Source organism: Oncorhynchus nerka, linkage group LG13, assembly GCF_034236695.1.
Source record: "Oncorhynchus nerka isolate Pitt River linkage group LG13, Oner_Uvic_2.0, whole genome shotgun sequence".
Lineage (NCBI taxonomy): Eukaryota > Metazoa > Chordata > Actinopteri > Salmoniformes > Salmonidae > Oncorhynchus > Oncorhynchus nerka.
In genome coordinates, this window is record NC_088408.1 from 30443549 (window position 1) to 30469279 (window position 25731).

Here is a 25731-nt window from a genome sequence, read left to right on the forward strand (position 1 = left end):
TCTTAGGTTTTATTACATACAGTCGGGAGGAACTACTGCATATAAGAGCAACGTCAACTCAACATTATTACGACCAGGAATATAACTTTCCCGAAGCGGATCCTGTGTTTTGCCCACCACCCAGGACAATGGATCGGATCCCAGCCAGCGAACCAAAACAACGACGCAGTAAAAGGGGCAAGACGAAGCTGTCTTTTGGTCAGGCTCCGGAGACGGGCACATCACGCACTGCTCCTGAGCATACTACTTGCCAATGTCCAGTCTCTTGACAACAAGGTTGATGAAATCCGAGCAAGGGTAGCATTCCAGAGAGACATAAGAGACTGTAACGTTCTTTGCTTCATGGAAACATGGCTCACTCGAGACACGCTATTGGAGTCGATACAGCCAGCTGTTTTTTTCACGCATCGCGCCGACAGAAACAAGCATATTTCTGGTAAGAAGAGGGGCGGGGGGGTATGCCTTATGATTAACGAAATGTGGTGTGATCATAACAACATACAGGAACTCAAGTCCTTCTGTTCACCTGACTTAGAATTCCTCACAATCAAATGTTGACCGCATTATCTACCAAGAGAATTATTTTTGATTATAATCACATCCGCATATATTCCCCCAAGCAGACACATCGATGGCCCTGAACAAACTTTATTTGACTCTACGTAAACTGGAAACCACATATCCCGAGGATGCATTCATTGTAGCTGGGGATTTTAACAAGGCCAATCTGAAAACAAGACTCCCTAAATTCTATCAGCATATCGATTTTGCTACCAGGGCTGGTAAAACCCTGGATCATTGTTATTCTAACTTCCGCGACGCATATAACGTCCTCCTCTGCCCTCCTTTCGGAAAAGCTGAGCACGACTCCATTTTGTTGCTCCCTGCCTATAGACATAGACTAAAACAGGATGCTCCCATGCTCAGGTCTGTTCAACGCTGGTCCGACCAATCTGATTCCACGCTTCAAGATTGCTTCGATCACGTGGATTGGGATATGTTCCGCATTGCATAAAAAAACAACATTGATGAATACGCTGATTCGGTGAGTGAGTTTATTAGCAAGTGCATCAGCAATGTCATACCCACAGCAACTATTAAAACATTCCCAAACCAGAAACCATGGATTGATGGCAGCATTCGCGCGAACCACTGCTTTTAACCAGGGCAAGGTGACTGGAAACATGACCGAATACAAACAGTGTAGCAATTCCCTCCGCAAGGCAATCAAACAAGCTAAGCGTCAGTATAGAGACAAAGTAGAGTCGCAATTCAACGGCTCAGACACAAGAGGTATGTGGCAGGGTCTACAGTCAATCACGGATTACAAAACGAAAACCAGCCCCGTCGCGGACCAGGATGTCTTGCTCCCAGACAGACTAAACAACTTCTTTGCTCGATTTGAGGACAATACAGTGCCACTGACACGGCCCTCTACCAAAACCTGCGGACTCTCCTTCACTGCAGCCGACGTGAGTAAAACATTTAAACGTTTTAAACCTAGCAAGGCTGCAGGCCCAGACGGCATCCCCAGCCACGTCATAAGAGCATGCGCAGACCAGCTGGCTGGTGTGTTTTAGGACATATTCAATCAATCCTTATCCCAGTCTGCTGTTCCCACATGCTTCAAGAGGGCCACCATTGTTCCTGTTCCCAAGAAAGCTAAGGTAACTGAGCTAAATTACTACCGCCCCGTAGCACTCACTTCCGTCATCATGAAGTGCTTTGAGAGACAAGTCAAGGACCATATCACCTCCACCCTACCTGACACCCTAGACCCACTCCAATTTGCTTTCCGCCCCAATAGGTCCACAGACGACGCGATCGCAACCACACTGCACACTGCCCTAACCCATCTGGACAAGAGGAATACATATGTGAGAATGCTGTTCATCGACCACAGCTCAGCATTTAACACCATAGTACCCTCCAAACTGATGTTGTAGGTAACAACATCTCCACCCAGCTGATCCTCAACACTGGGGCCCCACAAGGGTGCGTTCTGAGCCCTCTCCTGTACTCCCTGTTCACCCACGACTGCGTGGCCATGCACGCCTCCAACTCAATCAACAAGTTTGCAGACAACACTACAGTGGTAGGCTTGATTACCAACAACGACGAGACAGCCTACAGGGAGGAGGTGAGGGCCCTCGGAGTGTGGTGTCTGGAAAATAATGTCAAGAAAACAAAGGAGATGATCGTGGACTTCAGGATACAGCAGAGGGAGCACCCACCTATCCACATCGACGGGACAGTAGTGGAGTGGGTAGTGGGTTTTAAGTTCCTCTGCGTACACATCAAACTGAATTGGTCCACCCACACAGACAGCATGGTGAAGAAGGCGCAGCAGCGCCTCTTCAACCTCAGGAGGCTGAAGAAATTCGGCTTGTCACCAAAAGCACTGACAAACTTTTACAGATGCACAATCGAGAGCATCCTGTCGGGCTGTATCACCGCCTGGTATGGCAACTGCTCCACCCACAACCATAAGGCTCTCCAGAGGGTAGTGAGATCTGTACAACGCATCACCGGGGGCAAACTACCTGCCCTCCAGGACACCTACACCACCCGAAGTCACAGGAAGGCCAAAAAGATCATCAAGGATAACAACCACCCGAGCCACTGCCTGTTCACCCCGCTATCATCCAGAAGGCGAGGTCAGTACAGGTGCATCAAAGCAGGGACTGAGAGACTGAAAAACAGATATATCTCAAAACCATCAGACTGTTAAACAACCACCACTAACATTGAGTGGCTGCTGCCAACATACTGACTCAACTCCAGCCACTTTAATATTGGAAACATTTATGTAAAAAATGTATCACTAGCCACTTTAAACAATGCCACTTAATATAATGTTTACATACCCTACATTACTCATCTCATATGTATATACTGTACTCAATACCATCTACTGCATCTTGCCTATGCCGTTCTGTACCATCACTCATTCATATTTTTTATTTATTTTTATTTTTTTATTTATTTCACCTTTATTTAACCAGGTAGGCTAGTTGAGAACAAGTTCTCATTTGCAACTGCGACCTGGCCAAGATAAAGCATAGCAGTGTGAACAGACAACACAGAGTTACACATGGAGTAAACAATAAACAAGTCAATAACACAGTAGAAAAAAAATGGGCAGTCTATATACAATGTGTGCAAAAGGCATGAGGAGGTAGGCGAATAATACAATTTTGCAGATTAACACTGGGGTGATAAATGATCAGATGGTCATGTACAGGTAGAGATATTGGTGTGCAAAAGAGCAGAAAAGTAAATAAATAAATAAAATAAAAAAAACAGTATGGGGATGAGGTAGGTGAAAATGGGTGGGCTATTTACCAATAGACTATGTACAGCTGCAGCGATCGGTTAGCTGCTCGGATAGCTGATGTTTGAAGTTGGTGAGGGAGATAAAAGTCTCCAACTTCAGCGATTTTTGCAGTTCATTCCAGTCACAGGCAGCAGAGTACTGGAACGAAAGGCGGCCGAATGAGGTGTTGGCTTTAGGGATGATCAGTGAGATACACCTGCTGGAGCGTGTGCTACGGATGGGTGTTGCCATCGTGACCAGTGAACTAAGATAAGGCGGAGCTTTACCTAGCATGGACTTGTAGATGACCTGGAGCCAGTGGGTCTGGCGACGAATATGTAGCGAGGGCCAGCCGACTAGAGCATACAAGTCGCAGTGGTGGGTGGTATAAGGTGCTTTGGTGACAAAACGGATGGCACTATGATAGACTGCATCCAATTTGCTGAGTAGAGTGTTGGAAGCCATTTTGTAGATGACATCGCCGAAATCGAGGATCGGTAGGATAGTCAGTTTTACTAGGGTAAGCTTGGCGGCGTGAGTGAAGGAGGCTTTGTTGCGGAATAGAAAGCCGACTCTTGATTTGATTTTCGATTGGAGATGTTTGATGTGAGTCTGGAAGGAGAGTTTGCAGTCTAGCCAGACACCTAGGTACTTATAGATGTCCACATATTCAAGGTCGGAACCATCCAGGGTGGTGATGCTAGTCGGGCATGCGGGTGCAGGCAGCGATCGGTTGAAAAGCATGCATTTGGTTTTACTCGCGTTTAAGAGCAGTTGGAGGCCACGGAAGGAGTGCTGTATGGCATTGAAGCTTGTTTGGAGGTTAGATAGCACAGTGTCCAATGACGGGCCGAAAGTATATAGAATGGTGTCGTCTGCGTAGAGGTGGATCAGGGAATCGCCCGCAGCAAGAGCAACATCATTGATATATACAGAGAAAAGAGTCGGCCCGAGAATTGAACCCTGTGGCACCCCCATAGAGACTGCCAGAGGTCCGGACAGCATGCCCTCCGATTTGACACACTGAACTCTGTCTGCAAAGTAATTGGTGAACCAGGCAAGGCAGTCATCCGAGAAACCGAGGCTATTGAGTCTGCCGATAAGAATATGGTGATTGACAGAGTCGAAAGCCTTGGCGAGGTCGATGAAGACGGCTGCACAGTACTGTCTTTTATCGATAGCGGTTATGATATCGTTTAGTACCTTGAGCGTGGCTGAGGTGCACCCGTGACCGGCTCGGAAACCAGATTGCACAGCGGAGAAGGTACGGTGGGATTCGAGATGGTCAGTGACCTGTTTGTTGACTTGGCTTTCGAAGACCTTAGATAGGCAGGGCAGGATGGATATAGGTCTATAGCAGTTTGGGTCCAGGGTGTCTCCCCCTTTGAAGAGGGGGATGACTGCGGCAGCTTTCCAATCCTTGGGGATCTCAGACGATATGAAAGAGAGGTTGAACAGGCTGGTAATAGCAGTAATATATCTTTCTGTACATATTCTTCATCCCTTTACACTTGTGTGTGTGTATAAGGCAGTTGTTGTGAAATTGTTAGGTTAGATTACTCGTTGGTTATTACTGCATTGTCGGAACTAGAAGCACAAGCATTTCACTACACTCGCATTAACATCTGCTAACCATGTGTATGTGACAAATAAAATTGGATTTGATTTTGACACACACACACAGTGATGTAGTGGTTCACAGAAAAGTTGGGTAAACTGTTGAGCCAAAAGTGGGTAAACTCTGTTTACTTGTGTTTACCCTCCACTACACCACTGCACGTGCACACACACACACACTAAAGGTCAGATTACCTGACCTATCACCCCACAGTTAAGGTCTCTCTCCACAGGTGATAAAGCTAACTGTCTGGCTGGTGTAATACTGGTGTAGGATAGGATAAAGCCAATTTGCACTAAGTGGCTGTTCCACTGGATGTCCTCCCACCTCGCTTCTGTTCCTCACCCCCAGTTAAGGTCTCTCTCTAAAGCTAACTGTCTGGCTGGTGTAATACTGGTGTATAGGAGCCCCATTCTCCTTCTGTTTTTTCCACTTTCTTTCCCTCATTCTCTTTCTCTCTATCCCATGTTCTCTCTCTGCCTCCTCACTCTCCAATAACTCTCCATCTGTCTTTTATCTCCTCTCCTGTCCCTCCTCCGTCTCACATACCTGTCCCTCTCCATCTCTATGACCTCTACCTCTCCCTCCCTCCCTCCCCTCCTCCCCTACCTCTCCCCCTCCCTCCCCTCCTCCCTCTCACTCCCATCCTCCCTCTACCTCCCCCTCCCTCCCCTACCTCCCTCCCCTCCTCCCTCTCACTCCCCTCCTCCCTCTACCTCCCCCTCCCTCCCCTCCGCCCTCCCTCTACCTCTCCCCCTCTCTCTCTAACTCTCATATAAAGGTGGATAGATTGAGCAGAAGCCAGTTAGCCAGGCTAACACAGACCAGTGAGTCTCAGCTACGCCAGGAACACCAATCCAAATGTAATTTTCTGCAAGATTACACACGATAATGACTGGCTTTGGAGGACCGCCATAACTGATGGCTTCCAATTATAGATGTATAACTATCGATCTGTCAACACTAGAGAGAGGGGGGAAGTAGGGAGGGAGGGAGGGAGGGAGGGAGGGAGGGAGGGAGTAAAGCTCTGTAAAGAAATGTTTACTTTGCGAGATGGGAAAAATAATAAAAATGTATTGGAAAAATTATATCACTGACAAACATGACCTTAGAATGCAGGCAGAAGATTGAGGAATGTTCTAATAGCTATTCTCAAAACAAAATGTGTAGCGACACACTGTTTTGAGAGAGGAGAGCAGAAAGCTGATACAAAAACAGTACGGTGGGTATACCGGAGTACAGGACAGATCTCTACCACCTGGACAAAGGTAACACACACACACACACACATTTAAATCGAGCCCAAATGCCCTCTAGCCAATTGCCTTGGTCAAAATACCCCACTGTAGATACATACATCCAAATACCCTCTAAATGCCCCCAGTCTAAATATCCCACAACAACCCCTCCATGTCCTAAAAACCCATCCAGCCCCTGCACCTGCTCAGTACTTACTCACTGGTTCCTCCAGAGTACTGCAGCCAGCTGCAGTCAGTCAGTCTCAAGGACAAATGCCTCAGCTCTACCCAGCTCTTCCTTCCTCTCCTCTCTGTGGCTCAGCGATGCAGCAGCAGCACAGACCTTTCTCTCCTCTACTCCGGACCAGGCAGCACAGAGTTCACTTACCCCACTCACAGGGGAGTCCTGAGTGTGTGTGATAGGGGGAGAGGATAGAGAGGAAGTAGAGGACACAGCTCTCCTGCATTCCCATAGACACGGGAATTGCTATAGCAGCCTTGCAGAGAGGGGGAGAGAGGGAGGGAAAGAGAGAGGCAATGGCATCACGTTTCAGTGAGGTTCTGTGTCAGCATGTGTTTGATGCAAGTGTAGATGTCAATAAAGATATGCAATTTATGAAGCTGTTTTTGGAAAACTGGTATTTTGATGTTTTCTGAGGGACTTTTTCTTTTTTTACTTGAGGTTTGTGTAAACCATATAAACAATAACAAACATGAATATTACTTCTAAACAGTGTTTATTGTTTCAGAGTATAGGCTGTCTCTCTTTTTACTTTGTTCCTTCCTGATTGAACTGACATGTAAAACAGTTTGCACAGTTCTGCTAATAATTGTTAAAGACCAGACCATGGTAAGATAAATTGATCTCATATCTGCTCATAATACAAGGGGATTATTTCACACATTACATTGGCAACACTTTATTTTGCAATCCTATTTCAGTTGGTATTTACCAGGTAAATGGAAGAGACTAAAATAACTACAGGACTGTAAAGTAGCGCCTTTCGCTTTATAAAACGTCATTGCCTGTGTCCGAATACCTGTAATAGTTCAAAATAGTAGGCATTTTGGGTATGCACATTTTAAAAAGGTTTTATAGTGTGTGATTTTGTATTTCTTTAGTATGCTTTAAATGCCATGATGTCATACTCATTTAGTCTTTTCATCTAGTAGAATTTGCTGCACATGAGGAAGAGAATCGTCTTGCTAGACAACAAAACAGCTGATAATCAGCTGAGGACGCGCTGTATTAAAATGACCAAACGGCGGGAATCAACGTAATTGCGCATTAGATGACACATTCTCAGTAGGATGAGACGAGTACAGCTGATATGTTGCTTACTGCATTCGTTTTTAATAAACAGTACGTTCTAAATACTATATAGTAAAGTGGTATTCAAACTCTTTCAGCGGGGATACCATTATTTTCTCCAGCATTTCTGGCAAACCTCCTCCCACCCCAAATCTAACGAAACAACCTTAAAATCTGTACATTTCGATTTTTACATCAACAAACAACCTTCAACTCTTTACATTTCCAGCTTTCTCATCAAAATGAATAGGAACCAATAAATACATTTACTCAAAAACGTTATACATTATACATTGTCATACAATCATTTCTTGTGCCCCTTCAACCCAAAGAAAATCTGGCGACTCCATTGCATTGGGGTCACGACCCCGACTTGGAATACCAGATGTAGTACGATTAGTACACAGTATGCAATTTAACTAAGTATTGGGCAAGCCAGATTTTGGACACAATCACTGTGAATCATTATTGGAAAGGAGGCATTTCCATGTGATGCATACCAAGCAAGTACAGCGTGATTACTTTTGACTTTTGTTTGGCTTCTTTTTAATAAAATAGACACTATTCTGGAATCTTCAGGGATTGAACATTCTACTTTACAACCATACCATGATTAATTTCCTGAATAATTTAGCACACTCTTCCCTCAGGCATACCATCTACACATTCCAACATAACTGACCAATATTCCAAAGAAAGCATTTGATAGTTTAAATGTAATATATATTACATTTAAACTATTTTTTTTGTTTTAAAATTTGCCAGTTACTCTGGTATAACACTAATGTAATGCAACTACAAGTAGTATACATTTAATTACCATGCACTACTTAGCTACCACTTCAGCCATCACCTTTTTGTACTAACCAGAGTAAGTACTAGCTACATAGGTTATACCACTATAGTTACCTTGGAATAATGCCAATGTAATGTGGCATTGCAAAAAATATTTAAAAGAAAATATAACTTCAACCACATGAACATCCATGAGTGATTTTGATGCTTACAATTATTTTAACCTGAAATATATTTGTTGTCATCCTGTGCAACATCACACAACCATTTGGCTCTGCCATACTTACAGAAAATGGAACGTTGATAGAAGAGAAATTGTATTCTTGTGAAACTGAGCCTTTTAGTGTGTAGTACACACAGTCCAACTATATAGCCTGGCTAGTTGCACACAATCAAACCCAACTACAATGCCTGGTTGTCTTCTCTTCATTCCTTCTCTTTTCCCTGGTATGTTGGACATCAAGTACAAATCAGAGTTTAAAATGTGTATTTATTTATTTTATTTAACCTTAATTTAAATAGGCAAGTAGGTTAAGAACAAATTCTTATTTACAAGGACGGCCTACCCCGGTCAAACCCGGATGACGCTGGGTCAATTGTGCACCGCCCTATGGGACTCCCAATCATGGCCGGATGTGATACAGCCTGGATTCGAACCAGGGACTGTAGTGACGCAGTGCCTTAGACCGCTGTGCCACTCAGGAGCCCTGATGGGAACCCTAACGCTCCATGCACTTCCTCTCTAACCAGGGTTGTGACTTTCCCTATCATAGGATGTTCGTCCTCTAAGTAAAACATTTGCATTTGTTCCTTCTTCCAGCTCTGATGCTATCAGTCTTTCTTTCCCAGGAAGTGTTGACCACCGTCCTCCCTGCTCTGAGTAGGGTCCATCTCCATCGAGGCCTGCTGGCCTGGCCTGTTCAGTTTGGGGCCTAAAGCGTGGGGCTCAGTTAAAACCCAGGCCCGCTCCCTTGGGTCTCTGTGTGGCCCGAACAGGCTCAGTGATGCCCCTGCCCTCCGGACCCAGGCCCATGCCAGGGCTCCAGCCCATACTCTGCAGCATCCGGTTCCCCATGTTGGTCTCTGGGATGGGCCCCGCACTCTCACCTACCACCCCTAGAGAAGGAGACATAAGAGAACAGGAACACAAGAGTTACTACAGCGAAGAGGAGATGGAAACATAAAAGGAGAGAGCATGTTAGAGGTGGAGGGAGACATATGTGGAGAGTATTACACTTTACAGAGACTTTATAGACCACATAGGGTGCCTTCAGAAAGTGTTCATACCCCTGGACTTATTCCACATTTTGTTACAGCCTGAATCCAAAATGGGTTAAATTCATTTTTTTTTTCTCACCCATCTACACACAATACCACATAATAACAAAGTGAAAACATATTTTTATACATTATTGCAAATGTATTGAAAATGAAATACAGAAATATCTCAATACTTTGTAGAACCACCTTTGGCAGCAATTACAGCTGTGAGTCTTTCTGGGTAAGTCTCTGAGCTTTCCACGCCTGGATTGTGCAACATTTGCCCATTATGCTTTTAAAAATAATTCAAGCACTGTCAACTTGGTTGTTGATCTTTGCTACACAACCATTTTCAGGTTGTGTCATATATATTTTCAAGTAGATTTAAGTTAAAACTGTAACTCGGCCAAGGGAATCTTGGTATCAACTCCAATGTAGATTTGGCCTTATGTTTCAGGTTATCCCTCTCCTTGTGTCTGGGGGAAAGCAGACTGAAGGTGGTTTTCCTCTACGATTTTGCCTGTGCTTAGCTCCATTTTTATCCTGAAAAACTCCCCAGTCCTTAACGATTACAAGCATACCCATAACATGATGCAGCCACCACTATGCTTGAAAATATGGAGAGTGGTACTCAGTAATGTGTTGTATTGGATTTGCCCCAAACATAACACTTTGTATTCAGGGAAATTACTTTAGTGCCTTGTTGCAAACAGGACGCATGTTTTGAAATATTTTATTCTGTACAGGCTTCCTTCTTTTTACACAGTCAATTAGGTTAGCATTGTGGAACAACTACAATGTTGTTGATTAAACCATTAAACTATGTGACTGTTTCAAAGTCACTCTTGGCCTCATGTTGAAATCCCTGAGAGGCTTCCTTCCTCTTCGAAGGATGCCTGTATCTTTGTAGTGACTGGGTGTATTGATACACAATCCAGTGTAATTAATAACTTCACCATTCTCAAAGATATATTGAATGTCTGCTATTTCTTACCATCTCTACCAATAGGTGCCCTTCTTAGTGAAGCATTGGAAAACCTCCCTGGTGGTTGAATCTGTGTTTGAAATTCACTGCTCGACTGAGGAACCATACAGATAATTGTATGTGTGGGTTAGAGATGAGGTAGTCATTTAAAAATCATGTTAAACACTTGTTGCAGAGTGAGTCCATAACAAAGGGGTTGAATACTTATTCACTCTATATATTTCAGCTTTTCATTTGTAATTAGTTTGTAAAAATGTAGGAAACCACAATTCCACTTTGACATTATGGGGTATTTATTGTGTGTAAGCCAGTGACAACAAATCTCAATTGAATCCTTTTCCAATTTAGGCTGTAACACAACAAAACGAGGAAAAAGTCAAGGGCACTGTATATTGTTTGTAAAAAAATTATAATAAATCTGGCAATGTTAAGGAACCCAATTCATATAGTCCCATTTTTACCACATTGCCGGAATAAGCCTTTTATACCGCCCGTGCACATGTTGGCAAGTTAAGGAGTGGGAGTAGGCATGGGTCGATGTGGGTGGAAGTCTATTTTAATAAATTCATTGCACATTCAGTGCAATCACAAACTATTCAGACCCCTTGACTTTTCCCACATTGCAGCCTTATTCTAAAAGGGATTAAATCATTTTTGCCCCTCACCAGTCCACCCACACACACAAAGCAAAAACAGGTTTTTGTCATTTTTGGACTTTTATAAAAAATGTGAAACTGAAAAATCAACTTTACAAAAGTATTCAGTACTTTGTTGAAGCACCTTTGGCCACGATTACAGCCTCAAGTCTTTTTGGGTATGATGCTACAAGTGTGGCACAACTGTATTTGGGGAGTTTCTCTGCAGATCCTCTCGAGCTCTGTCAGGTTGGATGGGGAGAGACGCTGCACAGCTATTTTCAGGCCTCTCCAAAGATGTTAGATCGGGTTCAAGTCCGGGCTCTGGCTGGGCCACAAGGACATTCAGAGATTTCTCCCGAAGCCACTCTGTCTGGGCTGTGTGCTTAGGGTCGTTGTCCTGTTGGAAGGTGAACCTTCACCCCGGGCTCTGAGGTCCTGAGTACTCTGGGGCAGGTTTTCATCCAGGATCTCTCTGTACTTTGCTCTGCTCATATTCCCCCTCGATCCTGACTAGTCTCCCAGTCCCTGCCTTTCAAAAACATCCCCACAGCATGATGCTGCTGCCACCACCATGCTTCACCGTAGGGATGGTGCCAGGTTTCTTCCAGACGTGACACTCGGCATTCAGGCCAAAGAGCTCAATCTTGATTTCATCAGACCAGAGAATCTTGTTTCTCATGGTCAGAGTCCTTTAGGTGCCTTTTGGCAAACGCGGGCTGTCATGACGCGGGCTGTCATGTGCCTTTTACTGGGCAGTGGCTTCTGTTTGGCTACTCTACCATAAAGGCCTGATTGGTGGAGTGCTGCAGAGATTGTTGTCCTTCTGTAAGGTTCTTCCATCTCCGCAGAGGAACCCTGGAGCTCTGTCAGAGTGACCTTCGGCTCAGTTTGGCCGGGCGGCCAGCTCTAGGAAGAGTCTTGGTGGTTCCAGACATCTTCCATTTAAGAATGATGGAGGCCACGGTGTTCTTGGAGACCTTCAATGCTGTCAAAAAAATGTTTTGCTACCCTTCCCCAGATCTGTGCCTTGAGACAATCCTGTCTCAGAGCCCTACGGACAATTCCTTCAACCTCATGGCTTGGTTTTTGCTCTGACATGCACTGTCACCTGTGTGACCTCATATAGACAGGTGTGTGCCTTTCCAAATCATGTCCAATCAATTGAATTTACCACAGGTGGACTCCAATCAAGTTGTTGAAACATCTCAAGGATGATCAATGGAAACAGGATGCACCTGAGCTCAATTTAAAGTCTCATAGCAAAGGGTCTGAATACTTATGTAAATAAGGTATTTTTGTTTAATAAATGTGCAAACATTTCTAAAAACCTGATATTTTGAAACAGAGCCCAAGCCCATGCTTTTTGAAAATCCACATTTCATCTCTTTCCTACCCTCACTCCGCTTCGTTATGGAACAGGTGTAGGGTCTTACATTGAGAGTATATTCAACAGGATAACTATAGAAAATAATAGCATATCTATATTTTTTAAAGAATGCAAGTCTTGTGTACATATTTCACAACCTCCACGGGCTTTTGGAGTTGCCTTTAGGCAATTAAGCCAAATAATAAGCCTACATTTGAATTAGGCTACATTATTGCATGCTAAATGTTCTGATCAATATGATAGAAGAGTAAACGAATAGACGAGCTGCCACCTCCACTTATTTGCCCAGCCAGTGAATAAACCAAAATATACAGACGGAGATTCACTGAAACAAAATCACATTGATCGATTAAGACATGTCACCGGCTTTTGGTCAGGAGTATATGGGATCCATATCATGCCAAATGTATTCAAAGGTAAATCACCAATCCACAAATGTAAATCCCTAATCCACAAATGTAAATCACTGTAAGGTTCTGTATTTATTTTCTAAACCTTGTGTTCTTGAACGTAGCCCTGTTTCTTTGTGTTCTTGAACGTAGCCCTGTCATTTTTGTTCATTGATTTCACCTGGTCTCATCAGCTCCTTATTTAGTTCAGTTCATTCTGTTTGTGCCTTGATGTATTGTTCTTTTTGACTTTACTAAGCCTTTTTCTAGCTTGTTTGTGAGAACCAGTTATAGCCTTCGGTCCTAGTTTTTATTTACCTGCCTGTTTCCCAACCTGTGTATGACCATTGCCTGCGACCACGATTCCTGCGAAGGCGAAATAAACACCTGCCGCGCTCTGCGCGTGAATCTATACCTTTTTCTCCCTGAGTATTCACTACAATCCCCAATCCACAAATGCAATTCACTATCCACAAACACATTTTGATTTGTATTTGTAAATCAATATATTGCATTATATTGGAAATGACCTGCATATCTGCAGTTATAAAAAGATGAATGCAATACATCGATTTACAAATACAAATCAACAGGTGTTTGTGGATAGCGATTTACATTTACATTTGTGGATTGGTGATTTATATTTGTGAATACATTCGGCATGACATGGATTCCATAGGAGTAGGCCTAGGCTACTGAACGATTGCGAGTGAAGAGCAAAATAATCCACTTGTTAAACTACATAACATGCAGGCAAATTCTTCTGATTAGTGCTGATAAACGGTGCTGAAATAGTTGACCAAACGCAGTTAGGCTATTATAACAATAGGATGACTTTGGGAGTTTCAGTAAGCAACAACTCTTTGCCTTCAAATACATTATCCTACTTTATTCAATATTCATCCAGTTGTGGTTAAGAAAACAGTGCTAAGGGCTGTGTGAAGAGATGGGTGAAGTGACATGCCTCACAATGTTTAGAACTGCCAGAAGGATGGTAACAGCCTAGTAGTAACTGGTGCTGCCTAGCAGCCATCAAGAGCTTAAGAGCGTAGTGCGTGCCAATGTCGCCTCAGCATTACGGCTACATTTCATACTAAGCCGCGGACAGAACTTTACCGCAATCATGACTAGATCGGTTCGTGGAAATAAACATTTAGGCTTTGGATGGAAAAAAGTTGGCAGGATGCGAAAGTATGTTAGCGGGAGACATAAGAGGAGAGGGAAAGAGAGAACTTGAAGGAGACCGGAAGAGCTTATTGATTAGGCTCAATGGGCTGAAAAAGCTACAGTAATTTAACCCCTGAACTCTACCTCTAACCCAATGAACCAGCTGAGGCCCTTGTCCCTTCTTTTTCCTTGACCTTTACACACAGTGCCTTCAGAAAGTACTGATTCCACATTTTGTTGTGTTATAGCCTAAATTCAAATTGGATTAAATAAAATCTCACCATCTATACACAATACCCCATAATGACAAAGTGAGAACAAGTTAAGAAATGTTTGCTAATTTATTGAAAATGAAATACAGAAATATCTCATTAACACAAATATTCACACCCCTTTGCTATGACACTCCAAATTGAGTTCAGGTGCATCCAATTTCCTTTGATAATCCTTGAGATGTCACTGCAACTTGACTGGAGTCCACCTGTGGCCAATTCAATTGTTTGGACATGATTTAGAAAGAAACACATCTGTCTATATAAAGGTTCCACAGTTGACAGTGCATGTCAGAGGGAATTGTGGAGACGAAGATGGCAGAAGAAGTGGATGCTGAGTTGGAATTAAGCAGCTTGTCGAGTAAATCTGGTGAAGAGGAATGTTAATACAACAGTAGTATTGAAAACTGGAACAAAAAGGAAATTGCCTGAAATTGGAGTAGAGGATACACGTGTAAATGAATCGCTTCTTGTTGGGATGCGTTTGTGGAGTAAGGGTGCGTTTGTGGAGTAAGGGTGCGTTTGTGGAGTAAGGGTGCGTTTGTGGAGTAAGGATGCGTTTGTGGGAAACCCGATTGAGGTGTCAAATGGTGAGTCTGTCAGAGTGACCAGGAGTGCTCTTATTTTGATTAATAGTTTTTCTGAAGAGCAGAAGAAGATTGCAGTGGGCTTCAAAAGAATCCGGACAACATTAGTTTTGTGTTTTGAACTTCGGGGTAGAGCACCAGTCAAAGGAGTCATCTCAGGGGTGACGACAGGTGTTCAAGTTGAATAACTGAAGAGAATTCCTAGTGTGGTTGGTGCCCAGTGTCTGATCCGCTAGGTGAATGTCTGTGGGCCCTGTTTTTTGATAAAGAGCAAATACCTACGCATGTGAAGCTTGGTTATTGAAGCTATGCCGTAAGAGCTTTCGTCGCCAAACCACTGTAGTGTAAGAATTGTAAAGGATTTGGCCATGTTTCAAGTGTGTGCAGACGAACAGAGTATACTGAAGAAAGGTGTGTAAAAGGATAACAGTGTTGCAATTGTGGTGGGGATCATGATCTTGAGTTCCTGGAGTGCCCTGTAAGGGTGAAGGAAATTGAGGTGGCTAAAGTTAGTCAATTGAATCTACAATGGAGGCGATTAAAATAATTGAGAAAACAAGTGGTGCTAGTGAAGAGATGGTAGTGGATACAACTCAGCCTGTAGTAAATGTTTACTGCCAGACATAATATACCCTGTGTGTTAAAGGTGGATTTTGTTGCATTCACTGCCAGTCAAACTGTACAGCACAAGCCTCAAAGAAGTCAAAGAAACTAGACATGATTGTGCCTATAGCAGAAATGTTTTTGGGACGCAAGGATTTTACATCGAAAGACTTGCAAGGGGTACTGGTGTTGGAAGACCCACCTCCCAGGTTCCCCTTGAGCCTGTGTTGGGATCAAATCTGTTGTATTTATTTTTAACAGAAAAGTTGTTTTATTTTTTGGGAGGAATCCTGTTTCCATCCTGCATAGTAGGTAGCGGGATGCACATTAAATTGTGTGATCGCCAATATACCATAGAAGAAGTGCATGTCAGAGCAGAAACTATAACATGAAGTCCTAGGAACTGTCCGTAGATCTCCAAAATAGAGTTGTGATGAGGCATATATCTGGGGAATGCTATACAATAATTTCTAGAGTGTTGAAAGTCTCTATCATTGGGAAATTTAAATAATATGGAACTACCCAGACTCTGGCTAGAGCTGGCCGTCTGACCAAACTGAGCAATCGGCAACAAGGACCTTGGTCAGGAAGGTGACCAAGAACCTAACGACCACCAAAACGGCAGAGTTCCTTGGCCGAGATGGGAGAACCTGCCAGAAGGACAACAGTCTCTACAGCACCTTCACCAATCTGGGCTTTATGGGAGAGTGGCTAGACAGAAGTCACACCTAAGAAAAGGCACATGAAAGCACACCTGGAGTTTGCAAGAAGGCACATGAAAGGCTCTGAGATCATAACGCAGAAGATTCTGTAGTCTGATGAGACAAATTAGATTCTGTGTCCTGAATGGAGAAAACCAGGCACAGCTCATCACCTGTCTAACGTCATCCCTACTGTGAAGCATGGTGGTGGCAGCATCATGCTATGGGATACTTTTCAGTGGTAGGGACTGGGAGACTGGTAAGGATAGAGGGAACAATGAATGCAGCCAAATACAGGCAAATCCTTGATGAGAATCTGATTCAGAACGCAAATGACCTTAGACTGGGGCGAAGATTTATGTTTCGACAGGACCATGACCCCAAGCATACAGCCAAAGCAACACTGGAATGGCTTCAGAACAAGAATGTGAAAGTCGTTGAGTGGCCTAGTCAAAGCCCAGAGTTGAATCCAATTGAAAATCTGTAGAAAGACTTAAAGATTGCTGTTCACCGCCGCTCCCCATCTAACTTAACAAAGCTTGAGAAAATCCCCAAATCCAGATGTCCGAAGCTGATACAGACATACCCAAGACAACTCAAAGCTGCAATCACCGCCAAAGGTGCTTTTACAAAGTATCGACTCAGAGGTGTGAATACTTATGTAAATGAGATTTCTGTATTTCATTTTCAATAAATTAGCAACATTTTCTAAAAACATGTTTTCACTTTGTCATTATGGGTTATTGTGTGTAGATTGGTGAGGAAAAAAAATCTATAATCCATTTTGAATTCCGGCTGTAACGCACCAAATGTAGAATAAGTCCAGGGGTATGAACACTTTCTGAAGGCCCTGTAACAATGAGAGGTGTGGGCAATAGAGCAGACTCCTGTTGCATGACTTCAAGTTGTAGCCATTGGTATACACTCCTTTATATCCTCTTCCTAGAACCAAGATGGGCACCTGACCAAGACGTATTAACCCTTTATATCCCCAGTCTCATTCCCTTTCCTGGTATTAACATTTTCCACTCCCCTAAAAACACACTAACAGAGGTGAAGGGGAGCAGGAACGTTCTGTGATACACAGCCGTGATTGGCTTCGGGTTAATCTGGTATCTCTCGGACTGCAGAGCCTGCCAGCTGACTGGTGTCCAGCCCAGGTTAGGGAGGAAGGGTGAAGGGGCCAAGAGCTAAAGCTGGTTAATGACCGGGGTTGGGGGGGTGGGTGTGTGTGTAAGTGAGTGAGTGCAGTAGTGTGTGTCAGAAAGAGTTTACCTGTGGGTGGAGGTAAGCCAAGGGGTGCTGCTTTGCGTCTCCTCTTGACTTCCCCCGTACACAGAGACCCCAGGTGACCACTCGTCTGTCTGTAGAACCACAACCAGAACATAGGAATCATTCATTAGCATCCATGTGTTGGCAACATCCTAGAAACAATGTACCGTTGTGGATGGAACCACTGTATCATTTGTGAGATAATTTGTTGATTGGATTATTCCTAATGTACCTGCTGGCTGTTTTCATTGAGCAGCTCCTCCGATGCCCTCTGTCTGTCCGTGAGTCCCAGTGCATCTAGAGAGAGACAGAGAATATACTAACAGCTATTAGAAAATGTAAAATACGTCTATCTGGGCATTATCATCCACAACTGTTTAACATTCGGTACTGTTTTGAAAGTGCAGCTAGGCGGTGAACTAACAGAGGCATGCCTTACTTGTCCGTGTTCTCGTCTAGACCCCGGACTAAACCACGGGCTGTGGACGACACATAGGTTTGTTTAGTTTATTTTCACACAGTCAAGTCAAATATATAAAAAAACTGAATAAGGGAAAAAAGAAACAAAGTGTAGACAAGTATTCTACAAGTCAGGTTGTAAGGTAGACTGACTCGTGTGAGTGGGGGGGGTCCTGGTGGTGTCGTCCCAGCCGCTCGTTGAAGGCCTGTCCTGGGCTGCCCTGGGAATCGTGGCCCTGGGGCCCACCATGCAGCCAGCTCAGCCTGGCCTGAAACCCTGCCACAGCAGAGACAGCACAGTGCACACATCATAGACTGGAATGGGAGAAACACTATGGCAGCTGTAGAGGCTACAAGACAAACCCTTTGCAGTAGCTGCCCCCTACTGGCCAAATGACAGGTTACAATAGACTTTGGGTAACTCGTTCTACTATTGCGCAAAGAAAACCAGAGACAAGTGGGGGACCAGGAATCAAAATGGTACTGGGCTCAGAGATACAAACAAACAAACCGACAGGTCTGGGTCCAGCTACCTCTCTGTGCCCTGGGGCTCATGATGGGGAAGGATCCGGTGAGGATGCTGTTGAAGACAGGGTCAGCCAGGTCCAGTTCCTCCCCTGCCTCTCTCTCCCACCAGGGAATCACCCCCGCCACCCCACACGCTCCCCCCGGGTCCCCCTCATAGAACCAGTCACTCTGCTCATCATCAGCTGCGAGACGGGAAGAGGTTAGAAGTTAACGGTCAGGGTTTGGAAAATAGTTTTCATACAAAACATTTACTCAGATTTTGGAACAATCTTTTTCAAGACACACATTTTTATCCTTGTTGATAACACTGCTATAAATGACATGGGACGGCAGGTGTGGAATATTTTGTTAAAGCCTAACTTAGATATGTTTCCGCTTATAATTTCGGACATTTGGAAGGCGATTTGTTAGTCAACTTGTAAATAATTAGGTACATGCAGCTTCTCTTATGGCAACACTTGGTCTAGAAAAATCAGTACTCACAAGAATAAATGTCATAAATGATAGAATTAATGCATTAATAATCTAGTTGACACATCCAATTCTCTCACAGACCAAGATGTTTAGGGATCAGGGAGAAAAGCTCTAACACAAGGTAATGATTCTTCCCACGCAAAATTTGCAAAGGACAGGTTGAAATTAAGGCTGTGAAAATTATCTGGATGTTTCGGGTAAGATTTCAGTTCGTTTTGGATGCATAATTTTATGTGATTTAAATACGGTCTGCATTCATGAAAGTGTCAATAACAAAATATTGCATATTTGCACGCAGCCTCTATCTACCCATCCCACTTGCATTCGCTCAAGAGATGCTGAAAAAAAAAAAAATCATATTTCTCCATTCCTGTTCCTGAGACAAAATGTATGCTTGGTTGATCATTGCACTGCAAGAAATACTTCTTCACAAGTACATTTTATATTAGGCTACATGTGACGGGTTAAATTTATGCCTATAACCTATCTCAAGTTCAAAGGTGTGGTAAACCAAGTGGTGTCTTTAGATCCTCAAAGTTCTACAGCTGCACCGTTGAGAGCATCTTGACTGGCTGCATCACGTCTTAGTGTGGAAACCGCAAGGCACCCGACCGCAAGGTGCTACAGAGGGTGATGAGTATGGCTCCCTTTTCTATTTCTTTCTATCTTTAACTCTGCATAGGTAGAAAGGGACACGTAAGTAAGCATTTCACTGTTAGTCTACACCTGTTATTAATAGGTGTTATTTGATCCAGTTCCTCTATACCAGGCGGTATCAGAGAACAAAGACTCCAGCCACCCAAGCCAAAGTTCGTTCTCTCTGCTACCACACGGCAAGCGGTACCAGTGTACCAAGTCTGGAACCAACAGGACCCTGAACAGCTTCTACCCCTGATACATAAGACTGCTAAACAAGGCTGATAAATAGCTAATCAAATGGCTACCCAGACTACCTACATTGAACCTTGTTTGCACTAACTCTATGCACACACACTGGACACTACCCACACACACTACCCACACACACTAGACACTACCCACACACACTAGACACTACCCACACACACACACCAGACACCACACACCAGACACTACCCACACCACACACTACCCACACCGGACACTACCCACACACACACACACACCGGACACTACCCACACACACACCGGACACTACACACACCGGACACTACCCACCACACACACACACACACACACACACACACACACACACACACTACCCACACACACACACACACCGGACACTACCCACACACACACACCGGACACTACCCACACACACACCGGACACTACCCACACACACACCGGACACTACCCACACACACCGGACACTACCCACACACACACACACACCGGACACTACCCACACACACACACACCGGACACTACCCACACACACACACACCGGACACTACCCACACCGGACACTACCCACACACACACCGGACACTACCCACACCACACACTACCCACACCACACACTACCCACCGGACACTACCCACACACACACCGGACACTACCCACACACACACACACACACACCGGACACTACCCACACACTACCCACCGGACACTACCCACACACACACCGGACACTACCCACACCGGACACTACCCACACACACACACACACACACACACCGGACACTACCCACACACACACTGGACACTACCCACACACACACACCGGACACTACCCACACACACACACCGGACACTACCCACACACACCGGACACTACCCACACCGGACACTACCCACACCGGACACTACCCACACCGGACACTACCCACACCGGACACTACCCACACCGGACACTACCCACACCGGACACTACCCACACTGGACACTACCCACACTGGACACTACCCACACACACACACTGGACACTACCCACACACACACACTGAACACTACCCACACCGGACACTACCCACACTGGACACTACCCACACTGGACACTACCCACACTGGACACTACCCACACTGGACACTACCCACACACACACACTGAACACTACCCACACCGGACACTACCCACACCGGACACTACCCACACCGGACACTACCCACACCGGACACTACCCACACCGGACACCGGACACTACCCACACACACACCGGACACTACCCACACACACACCGGACACTACCCACACACACCGGACACTACACACACACTGGACACTACCCACACTGGACACTACCCACACACAGGACACTACCCACACACACTGGACACTACCCACACCGGACACTACCCACACCGGACACTACCCACACCGGACACCGGACACTACCCACACGGACACTACCCACACCGGACACTACCCACACCGGACACTACCCACACCGGACACTACCCACACCGGACACTACCCACACCGGACACTACCCACACCGGACACTACCCACACCGGACACTACCCACACCGGACACTACCCACACACACACCGGACACTACCCACACCGGACACTACCCACACACACACCGGACACTACCCACACACACACCGGACACTACCCACACACACACCGGACACTACCCACACACACACCGGACACTACCCACACACACACCGGACACTACCCACACACACACCGGACACTACCCACACACACACCGGACACTACCCACACACACACCGGACACTACCCACACACACACCGGACACTACCCACACACACACTGGACACTACCCACACTGGACACTACCCACACACACACTGGACACTACCCACACACACACTGGACACTACCCACACACACACTGGACACTACCCACACACATGCATACTACATACTGAGGCCAAACTCACACACTTTCACACTCACCACATATACTGTTGCCATTGTCAATTATCTCTCCTGTTGTCTAGTCACTTTACCCCTACCTATATGTACATAGCTACCTCAATTACCTCGTACCACTGCACATCGACTCGGTACTGCCGGTATATAGGCATGTTATTTTTACTCATTATTGTTTTTCACTGTGTAATTATTTCTTGTGTCACTATTTATATTTTTATCTTTAACTCTGCATTGCTGAAAAAGGACCCGTAAGCGTTTCACTTTTAGTCTACACCTGTTTTTTTTACAAAGCATGTAACAATAAAAATGGTACTCCGACATTCCTGTAAATAACAAGATTTGGTGGCCAGCAAAATAGATGGTTACCTTGCCTCCCCTCGTCATTGGTGTACAGTCCACCATCGCTACTGTTGCTGACACTGCTGGTCTCACTAACAGAGAGAGAAAGAGAGAGAGAAATTAGAAAATATGGGGTGTGAGGAGAGGTGATAGGAAAAGAAGAAGAGAACAAGAGAACAATCTGAAATCAATTTCCATTGCCCATCATACAAGGAAAACTCTCAGGAAGATGAAGCTATGTGAAGAATAACCTAGCAAACAAGTCTCCTAAATACTGCTTTCCAACCAGATGAGCATACCTGTGAACGTATAGGCCTATACAGAGGAGCAGGGATACACAGCAGACAAGAGAAACACTAACCACCTGTCACTCATGTCCTCGTCCGAGCCCTTCTGCTCCTCAAACTCCATCTTGTCCTTGGGCCCCGCCTGCCCCATAATGGCGTCCTCACTCTCCACCACCACCCCTTCATCAGTTGCCTCCAGCCCCAGCCTGTGGGCAGCCAGTTTTCTCTTCTTTACCCTGCTTTTCCCTCTTCCAACCCCACCACCACCACCACCAACGAGCTCCATCTCCACCCTGCCCTCAGCCACGCTCACCCCAGGGATCCTGCACCCTGCGTGGGGCTTGGGGACGGGTGGGGGCCCGAGCATGGGGGTGTTGCTACTGGAGGTCACCGGCTCCAGAGGGGGGTCCACGGCCATGCGTTTGACCTTGCGCCGTCGCCTCAAACTACGGGACCCCTCTGCACCCGGCACTCCTCCTAGGTCCTCCTGCCAGATGGGCCGTTTGGCACGCCCTGTGTCGGGGTTCAGGGGAGTACGGCGCTTGGGCCCCAGCTGCTCATCAGAGTCGCTGTTATCACGGGCATGGCTGTTGCTGCTGGCAATGCCGCCTGTGGTGGTGCGGTAGTCCTGAGAGGAAATGAGCGAGGAAGAGAAGGAGAGCAAGAAGAAAGACAAAAACGGTTAGCCAAAGAGACGTTCAGAAAGTCAAACATTTTACATACACTCTTATCCAGAACGACTTACAGGGGACATTAGGGTTAAGTGCCTTGCTCAAGGGCACATCAGATTATTTTCACTTAGTTGGCTCGGGATTTGAACCAGCAACCTTTCATTAACTGGCCCAATGTTCTTAACCACTAGGCTACCTAGCTTAGACAGTAAAATGGACAGTCTCTGTTATCTTAAGGAATCTGCTTACTATAGTTTCCTGGGGGGGGGAAGCAGTTACCAAAGGAACTATTCCTTTACAATAACAACAAGACCATTTCATTAAGGGCCTACCCGAGACCCCCTCCCCACCTTGTGTTCGTCCAGGCTGGACTCAGATCCCTCACTGAGGTGGCCAGTCTCCCAGGGTGGGTGAGGGTTGTCAGAGCGTCGCTTCCTCCCACGACGTTTCCGGGCCTGTCTCTTCAGCAGGCAGCCTACGGCCAGCGCGTGGTCCCCCCCATCCCCGAAGCCCCCCCGTGCCGCCTGCTCCGAGCTCTCCTCCAGCGCCGACACCAGGTCATGGACCAGCTCGTCCATCGCCCGGCTAAAGTGCCTGGGGAAGGAGAGAAAGGAGGTATGAGTGTGTAACAAACAGTGAAGAATTTAATGTGTGTGTGTTGTGAAGGCTCATGTCCTCATCCATAACCTCTTGCCACGCCTTTCCCGCCTGGCCACGCTCCACCACAACTGTCTCCACTCTGCTCATTTAGCACCAATGTCTATTTAAGCCATAGTGTTCCCTCCAAACTTGCTTATTCCTGTTGGTGAATGTATGAGGTGGACATCCTATTTTTTTCTTCCATGGTGTGTGTGGCTGTACTTTCCATTATTGGCACATTTGTAAATGTGTTAACATTAAGATCCTTGGAGTTTGTCAAAGTGTATATGCTGCTGCCATATTTTGTACAATTTCCTGCCAGTCCAGTATGTAAGATCCTCAGTTTGTTTGATACACTTCGGTTTATTCTGCTTTTTGCACTTGTCTGTCATGCTTGTATGTTAACGTGTTACCTCACTCTTGTTTTTCCCTAGTAAACTATATTATCCTGCAACCCTTCCACATGTGCTCCTGCCTACAACCCTACTATCTGGATTCTTGCTTAGTCTGCATTAAGTTGTCAATGTGGCATTCTGAACTCTAAACCAGTCAACCTCCTTATACAATCCACTTTTTTTGTGTACAGCCTAGTGTGTATCCTATTAAGTGTCAATGTGAAACTGTCCCACGAGACCAGGGCTGTATGCATTGTGCAGCATAATCTTTCGTAACGAAAACCAGTTTCTATTGGGTAAATGTATGTTGTTGCCTCGTTCCGTTTGCTCTGATACTTAACTTTCGTTACAAGGCGTAATTAATACGCCCCTAGCATCTTATGATCTGTAATGGAAGGTGTTCCCGTGTATGTGCCAGCTAGCTATTAGCTAAACTTGCATGCAAAACTTGTGCTAGACGGCCCAGGCACAATCCATGGCGATCTGGCCTCATTTTAAAAGCTAACGCGTTAGCTAGTATTGTTGGCTAAATCGGAAAAGAAAAGCTAGTTAACTTTGATTAGCTAAATCTAGACCGAGAACGCAATTTGGGCAGTCAGACGTTAGTGATCCATTTAGCTGACAATGTCAACATCTGATATTTAGCTAGGTAACGTTAACCGATTAACGTTGGCACTGTCGTTTCATCAAAATACAGGGGTTAGGCAGGGGTGCTATGCTAGCCATGAATTAACATCACTTACCAGCTGGTTCCCGCTTTACCGATGGTCTTTAAATGAGCTTCACGGAACATTAAAGCCCCTCAAAGCCGGTTACTTTTAACCAAAAACAAAGGGAAGCCTTCTAAAGCTAGCTAATAAAGCTTGCTAGTACATATGCGAAAGCAGGCAACACAATTCATTCTGTGGTGTGGTTGGCTGACAAGTATCAACGTTAATTGCGCATTACTGCCACCTACTGTACTGGTGTCACTAATTTTGGTAGATTATATGATTCAGAAAATTAACCGCAGTGGGTCAATTAACGCAACTAAACGCGTGAAAACTCAAGGCTCAACTTTTCTGCTGTTTTGGTGCCCTGGCTACCGTGACGAAAACCCACGCGATGATGCACAGATTTCGAAGTGTTGCACTTTGCTCCTCTCAATGGGTGCGTTTTGAGTGGTAATGCTGACGCAACCGACTGTGGACTCGTCTAAAGTGCATCTTCGGACACTAATAGGGTTTTCCATAAGCTCAGATCAACATGGCAGTGTTGCCATTGTTTGTAAATATCAAAATAATGTCTCCAACTCCCATATCACAGTCGAACTGAAATGATGTGTCTACATTGTACGATCAGTGAGAGCCTCAAACATCACGTTCATTTGTATATATCCGCTGTAGACATGAATCACGTCAAACTTGATTTCAGTGATGTCTTTAACACTAGCGTGAGAAGAAAAAAAGTGGTTGATTATAAAACCACGATGCGGATGATCGCTGTAGGATGAAGTTGGTAAAGAGCAAGTGCAGAAACTTCATGACCATTAATCACAGTTTTTGAAGTTCATGTAGGCACA

General features: G+C 45.1%; 2 protein-coding genes across 6 annotated transcripts in view; both read right to left on the reverse strand.

Annotated features, from left to right (window-relative positions):
• Positions 1-6520, reverse strand: part of LOC115139335 (estrogen-related receptor gamma-like) — a 48135-nt gene extending 41615 nt beyond the window's left edge. Inside the window, exon 1 of the mRNA XM_029676586.2 lies at positions 6390-6520. The gene's annotated coding sequence lies outside the window, so the exon portion shown is untranslated. The remainder of the gene's footprint in view (positions 1-6389) is intronic.
• Positions 6521-8749: 2229 nt separating this feature from the next.
• On the reverse strand, positions 8750-25510 carry LOC115139337 (G patch domain-containing protein 2-like). 5 transcript variants are annotated; one of them, XM_029676589.2, is made up of 10 exons: positions 24914-25283; positions 23487-23730; positions 22540-23093; positions 22206-22270; positions 18533-18709; positions 18153-18276; positions 17965-18019; positions 17773-17837; positions 17544-17632; positions 8750-9395 (listed from the first exon to the last, which is right to left on the reverse strand). In XM_029676589.2, exons 1-10 carry the CDS (start codon positions 24961-24963, stop codon positions 9226-9228), a joined length of 1593 nt encoding a protein of 530 aa, XP_029532449.2. In that variant the 5' UTR covers positions 24964-25283; the 3' UTR covers positions 8750-9225. The 5 variants fall into 5 exon arrangements, with proteins under 5 accessions (XP_029532449.2, XP_029532450.2, XP_029532452.2 ...); XM_029676590.2 differs by having other exon boundaries at positions 22543-23093; positions 24914-25281; XM_029676592.2 differs by having other exon boundaries at positions 17980-18019; positions 24914-25277.
• Positions 25511-25731: the final 221 nt, after the last annotated feature.